Consider the following 15266-nt stretch of genomic DNA (forward strand, 5'->3'; position numbering starts at 1 on the left):
GAGAGTGTGGATTGTTCTGAACCAAAAACCTATGTTGAGACAATCAATTCAAAACAAAAGGAAGAATGGGAGTTAGTTATGCAAGAGGAATTGGCTTCGTTGAAGAAGAATGGTACTTGGAAATTTAAAAAAAAGCGTGAGGGATATAAACTTGTTGATTGCAAATGGATCTTCAAGATTAAACCAAGTATAAATGGAAAACACAAACTAAGGTTCAAGGAAAGACTAGTCGTTAAGGAATTTACTCAAGAATATGATATCGACTATAATGAAATGTTCTCCGGTTGTTGGATATTTATCTATTAAAGTACTACTTTCATTAGTTGCTCATTATGATCTTGAATTAGAACAAATGGATGTAACAACCGTCTTCTTAAATGGAGATATGGAGGAGAAGATTTATATGAAGCAATCTCTCGGTTTTGTCAAAAAGGGTGAAGAACACATGGTATGTCTTTTACAAAAATCACTTTATGGTTTGAAACAATCACCTCGTCAATGGTACAAGCGATTTGATACTTTCATACTTGGTTGTGGTTTTGTCCAAAGCTTATATGATAGTTGTGTATATGTGAAGCATATTTCAGCTGAAGATTCTGTTTCTCTGTTACTTTATGTAGATGATGTGTTAATATCATCAAACAAGTTGAGCGAAATTCACAAAATTAAAGGCCAATTAGACAGTGAGTTTGAGAAGAAAGACATAGGCCAAGCAAGCAAAAATTTGGGAATGCAAATTCAAAGGAACCGAGAAGCAAGTATTCTAACATTGACTCAACAGGATTATTTGAATAAGTTGGTTAAAAAATTTAATATGAAAAATGCAAGGACAGTAAATGTGCCTCTTGCACATCATTTTAAATTGTCCAAGGCACATTCTCCTATAACAGCAAAAGGGATTGAGGAAATGTCTAAGGCTTCTTACTCAAATTTAGTGAGTGTGATCAATAGATTTATGGGTAATCCAGGCAAACCACATTGGGAAGCCTGCAAATGGGTCTTGAGATATGTCAAAGGAAGCTGGAACACAGGTGTGGTTTGCACAAGAGGTGAAGTTGATGAAAACTGCCTTATAGGCTATACTGATTCTAACTTTGCAGCTGATGTGGATAGAAGAAGATCAACCATCGGGTATGTCTATACTTTATTTGGAAATCCTATTAGCTGGAAAGCTTCTTTGAAATCTGTAGTTGTTTTGTCCACCACAGAGGCCGAGTATATTGCCCTCACAAAATCAGTTCAAGAGGGTGTTTGGCTTAGAGGATTAATTACTGAGTTGATTGGAGAAATATGAGTATCTACTATATTCTGTGACAGTCAAAGTGCTTTAGCACTCTTGAAAAATCCTCTATATCACGACTGTACTAAACACATCGATGTAAAGTATCATTATCTTCGAGAAATGGTTGCGTACAAGTTAGTTAAGCTGGAGAAAATTTCTACTTTGGGCAATCCTGCAGATATGCTTACAAAGCCTTTAACAAGCTCCAGAATTCAATATCTAATCAGCCTATTAAGGCTCGGTGTTGGCTAATAAAGTCCAGAATATAAAATTCACAAGGTATCTATTTTTGGGTCTTCAGTTTGGTAAATTTGTATAACTATCAAGAGGGTGATTTGTGACGAGTTTTGACAGATATACAAGTATACTTGTGTAGAAGCTAAGTTGGGCTTTGGGCTTGGACTTTACTTATTTAGCCCTTTTTTTTGTTAACTCTCTCATTTACTTTCATTTAAGTTTTGCTTTGTGTGTAAGTGAGATTGGTGGGAGAAAAAAGTTGCGAGTGAAGTCCGAAAGTCAATTTGTATCTCCGTCTCTAAAAAGCTTCTTCATCAATAAGATCAATGGATGCCTTTCAAAGTGGATGTAGATCAACTTTGATCGAACCGTTATAGAACTTTTTGAATTTTCGAACGGTTAAAAACATCATTGAAACATTAGAGAAAGAATCGAAGGAAAAGAAAATTCGTTTGAATTCTCAAACCCTTCAAAATTTTATTATTAATTTTAATTAAATGTAAAAACATACATTTTAGGATAAATTTTAACAAATAAATAACCAATGCCAAAGTGAGTTTGACTCAATGGTATTAGTATATGCTTCATTCTTAGAGAGGTCGAAGGTTGAATCCCTCACTTCTTTAATTGTATTAAAAAAAAAATTATTGGACAAGAGCATATACTATCAATTGTGATTTTGCAACTTCACCTTAAATCTAAGTTAAATCATACAAAATAATTTTAGGAGAATTTTAAGGTGATTTTTAATAATGTCTATAGACTTTCACAAATTTTATTATTACCCTTAAACTGTAAATTAGTTATAATAACCACTTTCATCAATTTTTACTTGTTAACAAATTGTACACTTAGGATAAGTGGCACGTTTAGGTTGTACTACTAAATTTTATCCCAAGTGGCACATTTAGATTGTACCACTAAATTTTAGGTTAAGTTTCAATTTATGTTTTCATCATTTGAAAATGTTCATTTAAACCATTAATCCTTGAAATGTTTCAAACCAACTATTTCATTATATCTTTTTTTGTTAAGAGAGAAAAAAAAAGTGTAGCAATTTGTTGAAAGATAAATGTTCCATGTGGTCATACTTTGACAATGAGTTAAAAGTGAAGGGTTTTAAATCACATAGAAAATCAAATTGATGTTGATTAGGGGGAGAAACAACCTTAAGAGATGGAATTTTAGTTTAAATTATGAGAAAAGCCACATATTATAAGAAAAATTGTGCATCGGTAAAAATCAATATCACTATGATTATAAAATAAGTCAAAACACTAGAAATATCAAAAGGAAACGATCGACTGAAAAATCATGGAAGATAGAGATGACCAATTGAAAGCGTTAGATACGAGATCGTAAAGAATTAGAAGATTAATTAAAAAAAAAAAGATTTTTATCCCCAAATATAAAAAATGGACAGTTGCAAATATAGACATTTGACCAAAAGTATTAACATATATAACATAATATAAAAAAAAATTATAAATATGACCAAATTTAAATAGTCTATTAATAATATACCATATTATTTAAATAATCTATCAGTGATAGACCATATCACTAGTAGGAGTCTATCAACAAAGAAGTTTATCGTTGATAGACTTGTCTATATTTACATTTTTTTTAAATGATGTTACATACTTGATTATTATTCCTAAAAATGTTAGGAATTGTAATTACCCTATAAAAAATCCATAGAAAAAAAAAAGGTGTACTTTGTTTCCACTCTGTCATTTCTTTGGTAAGTCTTCTTCGCCATTCAAATCTTAAAATTAATTTTTATCAATAGATTGTAAAATAGAAGTTCCATATCTACCCCTTCAAAAATTTGTTTGCCCTCAAATATTTTAATTGTAAGAGGGGAAAAACATTTTAAGCTAGAATCCCCAAATTATTACCTCATTTTAAATGTGACTAAAACTTTTTAATTTCTTTTAACAACTCACCACCTCCTTGTTATATTTTCATATTCATTTTAAGCAAGAAAATTAATGAAAGGATTGTTTTAAAATCATTACAATGATTATAATTAAAATGAAAATTTTGAAATACGAAGGGTATAATTGAAAAAACATATATATAAGTTCAATAGTATAATTGAAACATACTAGTTATGCTACGTGTAAAACCATTCAACAATTTTTTTTTTCTCTTACAAAAAGCTAAGGGACTATTTGGGGTGTGGAGTTGATATAGGATGTCTGGAGTTCATATGTATGAGAAGTTTATATGTCTGTGAAGTTCATATGTCAATGTTTGGGGTGCAAAATTGTTTTGTCTAAGTTCACATGTCAGTGTTTAGGGTGTAGAGTTGTTTTGTCTGAGTTCATATGTCTGTGTTTGGGTACAAAGTTTTTGTCTGAGTTCATATATCTAGTGTAGCTTTTCTAGCACTAAAAGTTGATATAAAAGAATATGTTAAAATGATCTATATGTTGTTTTGAAACTTTTTTATACCATAATTCTACAAATGGTTTGAATAAAATTTTGATTGATTTTTTTATTAAGTAGACATATTTTTTATAACCATGAATTATGGTCTAGGTTTTAGTTTTGGATCTTTCCTTCCAAGATTGCTTTACAAAAAAAAAAAAAAAAAAAAAAAAAAAAAAAAAAAAAAATTATTTTACAAGTTTGATTTCTATTAATTGTTTTGGAAAGTTTAGACAATTATTTGGAATCATTTTATAAAGAAAAAAATTCCTTTTAAACAAAAGCAATTATTTTACAAGTTTGAAATCTATTAATTGACTTGGAAAGTTTAGACAACTATTTGGAATCATTTAATAAAGAACAAAATCCTTTTAAACAAAAGCAATTATACTTGTTGCACAAAATAATTAAGAGGATAAAACTTTCCATACCTTAACACCTTCAATAGGTGAAAGAACATAATGACACCCTACCACTCATCAAACAAACAAAAATTAGAAAATGGAAAAGAAGAAAATAGAAAGAAAAGTATGGTTGATGGAAACAACTCACCAAATTGGAAAAAACCTTGGATATGGAGGATTCTCGAATTATTGAAGGTGGATGAGGATGAAGTTATATACGGAAGAGAAGAGGAGGTGAGTGGTTCAACATTTAATTGAAGCCCAAAAAAATTAGAATAAATTAAATATAGATTTGATATGTCTCAGGTTTTACTTTTACAAATCATAAATAAATGAACTCAATCCATTTCATGAAGTGGTTGAGTCATTAATGTATATGCAAAAAAAAAAATGGAGTTCAATAAGCAAAAACATTAAATATAATAGGGTGGAGTTCAATCAGCAAACAAAAACATTAAATAGAAGTGGGTGGACCATTAAATAAGTAAAGTAAAATCATGAGGAGTTAAACCCAACAAACAAAAGTTAAACATTCCATTGGAATTAGACGAAAATAGAACTAAAATCATGGTGTAGTTCAGAAACCATTAAAATAAGCAAAATAAAATTATGAAGAGTTAAACACAGCAAATAGAGAAGTTAAATACTTCATTGGAATTGGACGAAATAGAACTAAAATCATGGTATAGTTAACAAACAAAATCAATAAATAAAAGTGGATGAGGCCATTGTAATATTGAAAAGTACACATAGAGTTGAACATTGCATGAGTTAGAACACATGTTTAAACCCAGCAGAGAATTGACATTGCATGAGTTGGAACACATAATTAAACACAACAGAGAGTTTAATAAAACACAACAGATGGTTGATCGTACTCAGTAGAGGGTTTAAACACGACAATGAGTTAGAACACATAATTAAACACAATAGAGACTTCAAACCCAACAGAGAAAAAACAAGCTACAAACTAATACAAATTGGAATTGTATGAATGAAATTGATTTCTTTTTATAAAAAAAACTGCAATTTTAGAACATAAAAGATGAAATAAATCACAGAATAAATTTTATGAAGAAATAATCAGATGAAATAACTCATCATCGGCCTCTTAGGATTTAGAAAATAAACCTAAGATGGTATTCTTCCGCACCGAGCTTCATTGTCTTCAAACAACCCCTACCATGCATTCGATGATTGACAACCCAAACGAGAACCAATGTCTGAAATCCAAATGTAGAATAGGTTACAGGTGAAAGAGGACCATTGAAGCGGCAAAGGGCTAGTTTAGCTTTTCATTGAAGCTGTGAGGGGGAATGGGATTGATCCAAAAATTAACAGATCAGTTGAGAAACTATGAAAAAAAAATCGAGAGATTTGCATGCAGGGAAGGAATCGATGAAACGAGAGATCTGAGGGTTAGACGATAGGGTTTGAGATGAGAGATCTGAGGGGTTTCAGATTTGAGGGTTTGAGATGAGAGATCTGAGAAGGGTTTGACGTTAGGGTTTCAGATATGAGGGTTTGAGATGAGAGATATAAGGGATGAGAAACACGTGTAGGAAGGGGAGAGAAGAGATATGTGGGAGATGTGAGAAATGAGAATCGTGTGAGGGAAAGGGGAAAGCGGAGATGTGAGGGATGAGATCTCAAAAATGGGAATCGCATGAGGGAAAGGGGAGAGTGGAAATTTGAGGGATGAGAAACGGGGAAGGGAAAAGGGAGAGAAGAGATCTGAGGAATGAGATTTGAAAAATGGAATTGCGTGAAGGAAAGGGGGCATGAGGGAAATGGGAGAGTAGAGAGTCGTGTGAGGGAAAGGGGAGAGATACGAAACATCCCCTTCAAATTGAAATTACTGTTTACAAATAAGTGGACTAACATTTGAAATGGGTGACATGCAAAAATGGGCTCCCAAATACTAAGATGATATTGGATTTCATCTCAACTCATATTGGGTCCCCAAACAGCCCCTAAAACTTCATTTAACTAACAGAAACAAGAATATATACATCAACAAACAAGAGGCAAACCGGCTGGGCTCAAGGAACCTCAACCCCACCATCCCCTCTTCAGAGAAAGAAGAGGGACTTTCAACCAGAGAATACACAAAATCACCCTTAATGATAGTAGCCCTAGCTAACCTTTGAGCAACACCATTACCAGACATGAGTTATTTGGTGAACGTTGCCACGCTTACAAGGGGAGCCAGCTTGACGATTTCGTCCACAACGGTTTGTGTTTAAGAAAGATCCACATGCTCTCCCATCAGTTAGACAAGTCTGGATCAATAAATAGGAGAGCGGTAATAGAAGCTTTCCAAAAATTTTAGAACCAAGACAAACCACACGCACTTCCACATCCTCAATCACCCACTAATCTCAGCTACTTGCACCCCACACCAACGAGACCTAACAGAGTCATACACTATTCACCCAATACCACCAACGTCCGTACAATCACACCAAGCTGCATCTATGTTGATCTTCCATCAATTAGCCAACAAAGGACTCAATGTTTGTTATGAAATAATTTTTAAGTTCAAAGTCGAAAAAGTAAAGTTTTAAAACGTTGTAGGGCATTATTGAAACTTCACAGCATACAGTTTAATTTCGCCTAAAAAATTAGTGCAACATGCAAATGGTTTAACTGAAAAAAAACAAAAAAAATACAAAATCCAGTTGTGGTAACTAATAAACGTACGATCCTACGGCGTGGATGCCAAATTGCCCAACGACCAAAACAATGAACTTATTAACAACAAATTTTCACCCAAAGAAATAAAAAATAAATAATCATTAATTCTATTGACCGGTTGACCCTTCTATCCCGTGGCGCACCCACGCTCTCCATAAATACATGAGTCTTCACAGTCCATTTTCACTTCATCTCTCTCTCTTCTTCTTCGCGAAAATCACTGATTGCAAGAACATGGCTCTGAAGTCCTTCATCGAAGTTCAACCGGAGTCTCACTTCCCCATTCAGAATCTCCCCTACGGAGTATTCATGACTGAACCCGATTTGGTTCGACGGCCTGGTGTGGCTATCGGCGAGTACGTCTTGGACCTCTCTCAGATCGCCTCCGCCGGCCTCCTCGACGGCCCTCTCCTCAAGAACTCCGATTGCTTCAACCAGGTATGTCAATTGCGCTACTTACCTCCGCCGGTTTGTTGTTCTTGTTACTAGAAATGCCAATTGATGGAAATTGATTGCTCAACTAAGCAAGTAATAAGTTCACTGTAGACGTCGGTGCGCGTAATTGTGTGTGTTAAATTATTTCTTGAAATGCCAATTGATGGAAATTTTCTTTTCTTTGTTTCTCCTGGAAAAATTGGCAATCAAGAGGCTTGATCTTTTTACTTCTTGGTGTAGCCTAATCTGAACAAGTTTCTGTCTCTGGGACGGCCTGCTTGGAAGGAAGCTCGTGCGACGCTTCAAAAACTGTTATCTTGTATGTTTACTTTACTGTAACTTCTTTAATTAAGTTCTTGATGCAATCTGAGGAAAAAGATCCCAAGATTACATTAGTAGTGGGAGGATGACGTATCATGATTCAAGGTCTTATTGTTGGCATATTTATTATGTGTATCAACATGTTTATCAAACCAATGGAAATAACTTGTTTTCTTTTTGGTGCAGCTACTGAACCAACCCTGCGTGACAATGAAGCTTTAAGGTCGAAGTCACTTATTCCACTGGTAATAATATGCAAAATTCGAATGTTCAACTTCTTTCTAGATCTCTTCTCATCTAATGTCTCAATAAGATGTTTACATTTCCAGACGAAAGCAGTGATGGTTCTTCCTGTGGCCATTCACGACTACACGGACTTCTTTTCGTCTATGCATCATGCAAAAAATTGCGGAACTATATTTCGTGGACCTGATAACCCGATTGTTCCCAACTGGTTTGTGGATACTGAATGTGAATCAAATTAACTCTTCATCATCTCTTTTCTTTTTAAGTTGAACATCCTAAGTTTATATATATAGGTTCCACCTTCCAATTGCATATCATGGACGTGCATCATCTATTGTCATCTCAGGGACAGATATTGTTCGACCCCGGTATGGGATTTTTCTTTGAGTTTTTCCTTATTTTGTTTATTTTGTATGTAGTTTTCTGCTATCAGAGTAAAGAAAACTTGACTGGGGATGAAATATGATATCCTTGGATGTTCATTCCTTTCATTTAATTTATATTTAATCAATGCCTCATTCCTTTCATATAATTTATATTTAATCAATGCCTCATATGTCTAAGGATGTCAATCGTACTTATTTTTAGATAAAAAGAATTTTGATCGTAAATAGGCTTGTTTATCTTGTTCTCAGGGTTTGTTCTTGCACCATTTCTTTCTAAGTTTATCAGACTTTTCGTACCCTCTTGGTTATTGCTGATTTAATACTACACTCCCGTTCTTTCTAGCATGGATTCATTCTTATAGTAACTGACTGTTATCTTTGGATTTTTCTCATGTATTTTTATCTTCAGAGGCCAGAGAAAACCAGTCGGAGGCTCTCCACCACATTTTGGCCCTTCTGCTAAGTTGGATTTTGAGCTGGAAATGGTTAGGATCCTAAACTCAGATGCGCATGCAGATTTTTAATAGTATTTTGGAAGTGTTATATTGGAGGTCATGTTATGTTGTTTCTACTTCTTTATAGGTACAATTTTGACTTCTGACATTAAATGTTAATGTTGCTTACAGGCTGCTGTTGTTGGTACTGGAAATCAGTTGGGAAAGCCTGTAGATATAAATGAAGCAGAGGATCATATTTTTGGCCTGGTTCTAATGAATGATTGGAGTGGTAAGAATACTTTTTGCTTTGCTAGTTTCTAAAATTATGCTTGCTTGCTTGGTTAATATCTGTTACTTCGTCTTTTCACAGCTAGAGACATTCAGGCATGGGAATATATTCCTCTAGGGCCCTTTCTTGGGAAGAGTTTTGGTAAGTACAAACATTTTCATTTTCTCTTCTCATCTTTAGTTCTAGGAGCTTAAGGGAGAACTTACCATTGCATTTACTGGTTAGAGAATATAGTTTGCATTAATTGTGTTAGAATTCTTAACTCTCTCTCCATAAACGGTTTTAGGGACCTTACCCTGTTTCTTGACATCATGTTTGTTTTAGGTACTACAATATCCCCATGGATTGTTACACTTGAAGCCTTAGAGCCTTTCAAATGTGATGCTCCAAAGCAGGTACGACCAGTCCCTATCATCCATTTTTTTCCTTCTATTTCTTTTTCCAACCCATTGTTGCCTCTGTTGCATGTTATGTGTAAAAGCTCTAACGAGTTATATGATTTGTGCCTTTTATTATAGGACCCACCTCCATTGCCATATCTTTCCGAAAAAACATCCAAGAACTATGACATCTCACTGGAGGTACTTAATTCAGCTTATATAAATCTATTATAAAGCATTATAGCCCATGTTTTGTTCACTTACTACATTTACTAATTGTTATGTCCTTTAATAAAACCCAGTAGTTTGTTTAGCAACGGAGCTTAGTTTGTTGCTTGAGATAGATGAATATATCTTCCTATTGCCTGCCAGGTTGGAATTCGACCTGCTGGCGAACAAGATGCACATGTGGTGACAAGAAGTAATTTTAAGCATCTGTAAGGAGGCTCTACAACTCTTTCAGTGTTATATATAAATCCTTAAGTGATGGATCAATTAATCAATTTACCAAGCTGTGTCCTTTCTTTTAGTTTTAGCCTATAACAAGCTTTAACTCTTTTCACATTGTAATTATCACAGATTTTTAGGGACTTCATTTTTTTTTAAGCAAACTGTCTGTGGGACTTTATTTTGTAATTTAGGTATTGGACGCTGACTCAACAGCTTGCACACCATACTGTGAATGGCTGCAACTTGCAGCCAGGTGACCTGATGGGCACTGGCACCATAAGTGGACCTGTATGACTTTCTAGCTTATAATCTTATAACAAGCTTCAACTCTTTTTCAATGTGTGTGTGTTTGTTCGTTGTTTTCTTTGTGAAAAAAATAAAACAATCCTTGTTTGGAACCGTCTTATGATTTTGATTTTGATTTGGTGACAGGAACCAGAATCTCTTGGGTGCTTGCTGGAGTTAGCATGGAATGGGGAAAAACCATTGGAGTTATTACATGGGATACATCGTAAATTTCTGGAAGATGGAGATGAAGTCGTTTTTACTGGTCAATGCAAGGTAAAACATTGTGATTCGAGTTAAACCATTTGATAGCATGCTACAATCGTTTTATGGTCCTTCAATTTTATTGCAGGGAGATGGTTACACTGTTGGCTTTGGGACATGCGCCGGAAAGATTGTTCCTTCACCTTCTGAGAACATTGCTAATTCATTACAACAAATCTTGAATCTGTAGATTTTTTCTTCTTCTTCTTGTAATAAAATCTGTATAAGCTTTTGTAGCAAGCGAGAAACAACTTGATCATAGTTGAATGAATGTTAACTTTTGCCAGTCCCTTCACCCTTCTAGTTTCTACATTCTAAAATGTTTTAGATTTTTCTTTCTCAGACTTGTTGAAAGCTTATTAGCGGTATGAAGAGATCTCTTTTGACCAATCACAGCAGGAAGCTGAAAGTTGCATTATATTTATATATGGCTGAATAATATGTTTTTTAAAATAAAATAAGAACTAAATCTATCATCGCTGGATGTTTAATTCTGCTCAACTCATTACAGATTTTTCGATCATGCAAATATTTCTATTCTTAGTTGCCTTTGAAAAAGGAAAAAAAGTTTTTAAAAAACTAACCCAAATGTTATAAGGAAATTGAATAATTGGACCCTTTTTCAACAATAAAATAATATGCATTTGCATATTTGGCCATCAGTCTCATGCACGTACATGAAAGAATCAAGAGTTAAAAGAAAGAGAGTACATGAAATATTTGGACATTCAAACCAAATTTATGAATGAGCTTCAAAAGAGAAGATAATTGATCAAATGCAAAACCAATCATTAGCAGAGAATCCTGATGTTTTTGTTCTTTTTGTTTTTTAAGACGATTGCCAATCTTTCCTGATATCAAATGTGTAGTTGATTTCCAGGTAGCACTTGTCATCATCATCAACAAACTACAACCAACAAACAAAAACAAACAAAACCCAAACTTCTCATCCATTTTGAAATTGAAACATTAAAGTCTAAATCTTGGTAAATGAAATCAAACTTTAATTACCTTGGTTCTTGCTGAATATGATCCTCGAGCAAATATCCCAGATGGGGTTGTATCTTCAGGCATTTCATGGGTGTAAGGTTCTTCCTGAGGACTGAAAGTTCCCAGCATCTCTTTTGAACTATCAACTGTTTTGTAGAGATTTTAAAGAAAAAACAAAGAAAAAGGCTGAATCTTTGTTGATATTTAGTTGATAAGGGATGGTAGAAAGAGAAAGAAAGTTACCTTTGACACCAGTTTTCCAGACTGTGTTAGCGTATTTGAGACCTGCAACAATGTTATTGCTAACTTGGAAGGTGAAGATCAAGCTGTAACGGCTGCCTTCTTTCAATGTAAACCATAGCCCTTTTGGATTTCCACTCTCAGGAACTTGTAGAACAATGTCTGGCCTTCCTGGGGTTCTAATCGCTAGGCTCAGAATCTTTACCTCTGGTTCCAAAGTTTCTGTGTTTTTTTTTTTTTTTTTTTTGGTTTCCATACCCACCAAAAAAACCACAAGAACAAAAGTAACACAATTCTCTCAGCACTTGCTTCAGTTATTAAACTATCTAAAATGAAATCTGTCTTTTATGATATGGTTAGAATTGAAGGGAAAACAAGTTCAAAGGATTACCTCCAACAGCTGCAATATCCACACTTCCTAGAAGCTGTTCCTTCCACCTCCTCAAGCTTTCATCATCCTAGGAGAACCCAATTTGAAAGCATTATAAATTGAGCATGATTAAAACCAAAAAGACAAAAACTTGCTTTGACCCAAGAAAGGAGAATGAGAAGGAAATGAAACCTTATCTTTCTCAAGTTGTTCTTTCAATGTACACTGAGGACCCAACTCAATCTTCCTTCCCTCTTCATCTTCATCATCCTCTGCTGCACATATAGAAGCCTCACTCATTTTTCTACTCAACCCAACACTTTCATCTCCATCTTCTTCTTCAACTCCACCTATTTTCTTAGTCTCAGGAGAACCATTTCCATCTTCATTGTTGTCAAGACCCATTTCTCTTCAATGCCAAAAGAAGTCAAAAGACCATCCAGAAATATGCTTTAAGGAGAAAGAACAAGGAAAAAGAAGAGACCCAAATGGTAGACAAAAGAATAAACTCTGCCCACCAAAAGGAAGAGAAACAGAGAGAAACAGAGGAGGTGATGAAGATGGACAGACAAGTCAAAGATAAAGCTAGGAGCAAGGGGGTCCAGCCAAAAGAAACTAACAAAATGAAAGGGGTAATAAGATATCAAAATTGGAAGAAACCCACAAAAGGATAAGCATTGGAAATTAGAAAGGAAAAGTAAAGGGAAAGAAAAAGAAGGAATGAATGAAACGTGAAGAGAAATGGTCGTTATGGTGATGCTAAAAATAACAAATACAAATTATGGGGAGATCGTGCAGGTCACTTACAGGTCACAGGGCATTGTTGTTTGGTACAACGAAGGCCAAGAATCCAGGGTTTTTCTCTCTCCAAATTCAGCTAATCGAAGAAGAAGAAGAAGAAATTAGAGAAGACAGAGTAGATGCCCATTTGACCTGTTCTTGCGGAGAAGATTCCTGCAAATCATTGGTTTTAATGGAAATTGTTTGCTGCCGCCTACAATCTTCATGTTCTTATAACTTCTGTGCTCGTCTTCTCCAACTTATTTTCGAAATTTATGTTTTCCAACTCTATAAATGCTTGAAAGTGATTACTCAATTCCATGCTTAGCTGGATCCTTGGTTGATTTATTTATTTATTTATTTTTTTTTGAAAACCTTTTAGATATGAGAAATCATTAGACAGTTGAGCTACACTTGGATGGAAAAATTTGTAGATAGTTAAGTTTTCATATCTTCCAATCTCGAACTTTATTTTGGTGTCAAATTTGAGCATTTTTCTTTAGTTCCATTGTGTGATTAGTTTAGACAGTTCTAAATTTAGTTCAAAGAGGTATCAGTTGCAACATTTTTTCAAAATTAATGTTTAAATCTATAAAATTGAAAGATTAAGGTTTAAATTTAGTTACTGATCGAAATTAGAGGTAGAAATTGAACTTTTCTATTATTTTTTAATTTAAGATCATGGGACAATTTGTATATAATCTTCAAAATATTATAAATATGTTAAATTAGGCGTAATATAGATGCTTATTATTACTGTCTATAGGCCACGTTTCACTGATCCATTATCATATGTGTTTGTCCATGTGTCTTAACATTACACACTATCCATGTAATCTACCTCTAACTTGTCAGATTACTATAAATGGTGGCATTTTGTAGGTTTTGAAAGATATTGGTGATCAATGGAGAAAGTGGAGAAATCTATTCTTTACTATTTTATTTATTTTTGTTATTTATTTATTTTATATATTTATATATTATTATATTATATTTTCTCTATATCCGTGTTCTCATTGTGCACTGTTGTGCTCCTAAGCTTATATCATTTTTCTCACTAAAGATAGGTCCTAAAGGTACATCAGTTTTTTTTCTCTTCGTTATATAATTTAACATTATTTTGTATATTTAATAGGGATGTTTTTAAATATAGAAAAATAAACCAAAATATTTACAAAATTTAGCAAAATTTTAGAACTATCAATGATAAATGCTGATAGCAACTGATAGATTTCTATCAGTGTCTATCAATGTCTATTAGTGATAGTTCTAGAATTTTGCTATATCTTGTAAATATTTTCAACAGTTTTACCATTTGAAATAATTTTCCTATTTAATATCTATTAAATTTCTAATATAAATACAATATTTTATGATAGTGTTACCATGAAAAATCTCACAAAATTAGAAGTTGCCACTCTTGATATTAATGCCGGCAATTATTTATCATGGATACTTGATGCTGAAATGCACCTGGATGCTATGAATCTTTGAGAGACTATTAAAGAAGGAAATACAAAATTCAGTAAGGACAAAGCACAAGCTATGATTTTCCTTCATCATCATCTCCACGAGGGATTGACAATAAAAGATCCCGTATCTAGTGGAAAAATTTGAGAGGTATGATCATCAAAAAACAGTTATTCTTCCTAAAACTTGTTATGAGTAGATGTACTTGAGGCTATAAGATTTCAAATTAGTAAGTAATTACAACTCCACACTATTTAAAATAAGTTTGAATTGTTGTTATGCAAAGAGAAAATTATTGATGCTGATATGTTAGAGAAGACATCTTCTATATTTCATGTCTCAAATATGCTCTTGCAGCAACAATATCGAGAGAAAGAATTTAAACAATATTTTGAACTAATTTCATATCTTCTCGTAGTCAAACAAAATAACTAGTTAACAATGAAAAATCATGAATCTCGTCCAATCGGGACGATACCATTCCCTGCAGTGAATGTTGTGAATTTTAATAATAATTGTGGTCGAGGTCGAGGCCGTGACCATGGTAACGGATGAAATAATTATTATTTTCATGGTGGTCGTTCTAATCATTCAAATTTCAAAAGAATCATACAAAATGATTACCACAAAAAGAAGCTCCACTAGATAAGAGTTAAAAAAGTGTTGAAAATAAATGCTTCCGATGCGGAATAACTGTGCATTGGTCACGTACTTATTGTACGTCAAGACACTTAGTGATCTTGTCAAGCATCCCTGAAGGAAAAAGAGAAAAATATGAAGCAAATTTTGCATATCAAGATAATGATATATTTGACCCATCCCATATGACAAATTTGGATGTGGTAGACTTCTTTGAATCTCTTGAAG

General features: G+C 33.6%; 2 protein-coding genes across 2 annotated transcripts; one reads left to right on the forward strand and one right to left on the reverse strand.

Moving 5' to 3' along the window:
• The first annotated feature begins 7144 nt into the window (after positions 1-7144).
• LOC120074753 (fumarylacetoacetase) lies at positions 7145-10835 on the forward strand. The gene is made up of 14 exons (XM_039027986.2): positions 7145-7494; positions 7732-7810; positions 7999-8057; positions 8142-8266; positions 8352-8426; positions 8854-8929; positions 9071-9170; positions 9252-9311; positions 9495-9565; positions 9689-9751; positions 9923-9987; positions 10192-10288; positions 10433-10561; positions 10638-10835. Exons 1-14 carry the CDS (start codon positions 7219-7221, stop codon positions 10737-10739), a joined length of 1377 nt encoding a protein of 458 aa, XP_038883914.1. The 5' UTR covers positions 7145-7218; the 3' UTR covers positions 10740-10835.
• A 332-nt stretch (positions 10836-11167) lies between these two features.
• LOC120074006 (rho GDP-dissociation inhibitor 1-like) lies at positions 11168-13191 on the reverse strand. The gene is made up of 6 exons (XM_039026967.2): positions 12957-13191; positions 12342-12558; positions 12171-12237; positions 11783-12001; positions 11561-11685; positions 11168-11456 (listed from the first exon to the last, which is right to left on the reverse strand). The coding sequence occupies exons 1-6, from the start codon at positions 12968-12970 to the stop codon at positions 11379-11381; spliced, it is 720 nt and encodes a 239-aa protein (XP_038882895.1). The 5' UTR covers positions 12971-13191; the 3' UTR covers positions 11168-11378.
• Positions 13192-15266: the final 2075 nt, after the last annotated feature.

This window comes from Benincasa hispida, chromosome 3 (assembly GCF_027475165.1).
Source record: "Benincasa hispida cultivar pf3 chromosome 3, pf3_genome.v1.1, whole genome shotgun sequence".
Lineage (NCBI taxonomy): Eukaryota > Viridiplantae > Streptophyta > Magnoliopsida > Cucurbitales > Cucurbitaceae > Benincasa > Benincasa hispida.

What these genes read in the sequence shown, in the direction of transcription:
- LOC120074753 (XM_039027986.2), top strand. Translation starts at nt 7,219, where the DNA reads ATGAGTCTTCACAGTCCATTTTCACTTCATCTCTCTCTCTTCTTCTTC. An exon ending in AACCCGATTGTTCCCAACTG is followed by an intron (nt 8,267 to 8,351) that starts GTTTGTGGATAC and finishes TTATATATATAG; the next exon opens with GTTCCACCTTCCAATTGCAT. An exon ending in TTTTTACTGGTCAATGCAAG is followed by an intron (nt 10,562 to 10,637) that starts GTAAAACATTGT and finishes ATTTTATTGCAG; the next exon opens with GGAGATGGTTACACTGTTGG.
- LOC120074006 (XM_039026967.2), bottom strand. An exon ending in GGATATTGCAGCTGTTGGAG is followed by an intron (nt 12,002 to 12,170) that starts GTAATCCTTTGA and finishes AAAAAAACACAG; the next exon opens with AAACTTTGGAACCAGAGGTA. An exon ending in CTGGAAAACTGGTGTCAAAG is followed by an intron (nt 11,686 to 11,782) that starts GTAACTTTCTTT and finishes TCTACAAAACAG; the next exon opens with TTGATAGTTCAAAAGAGATG.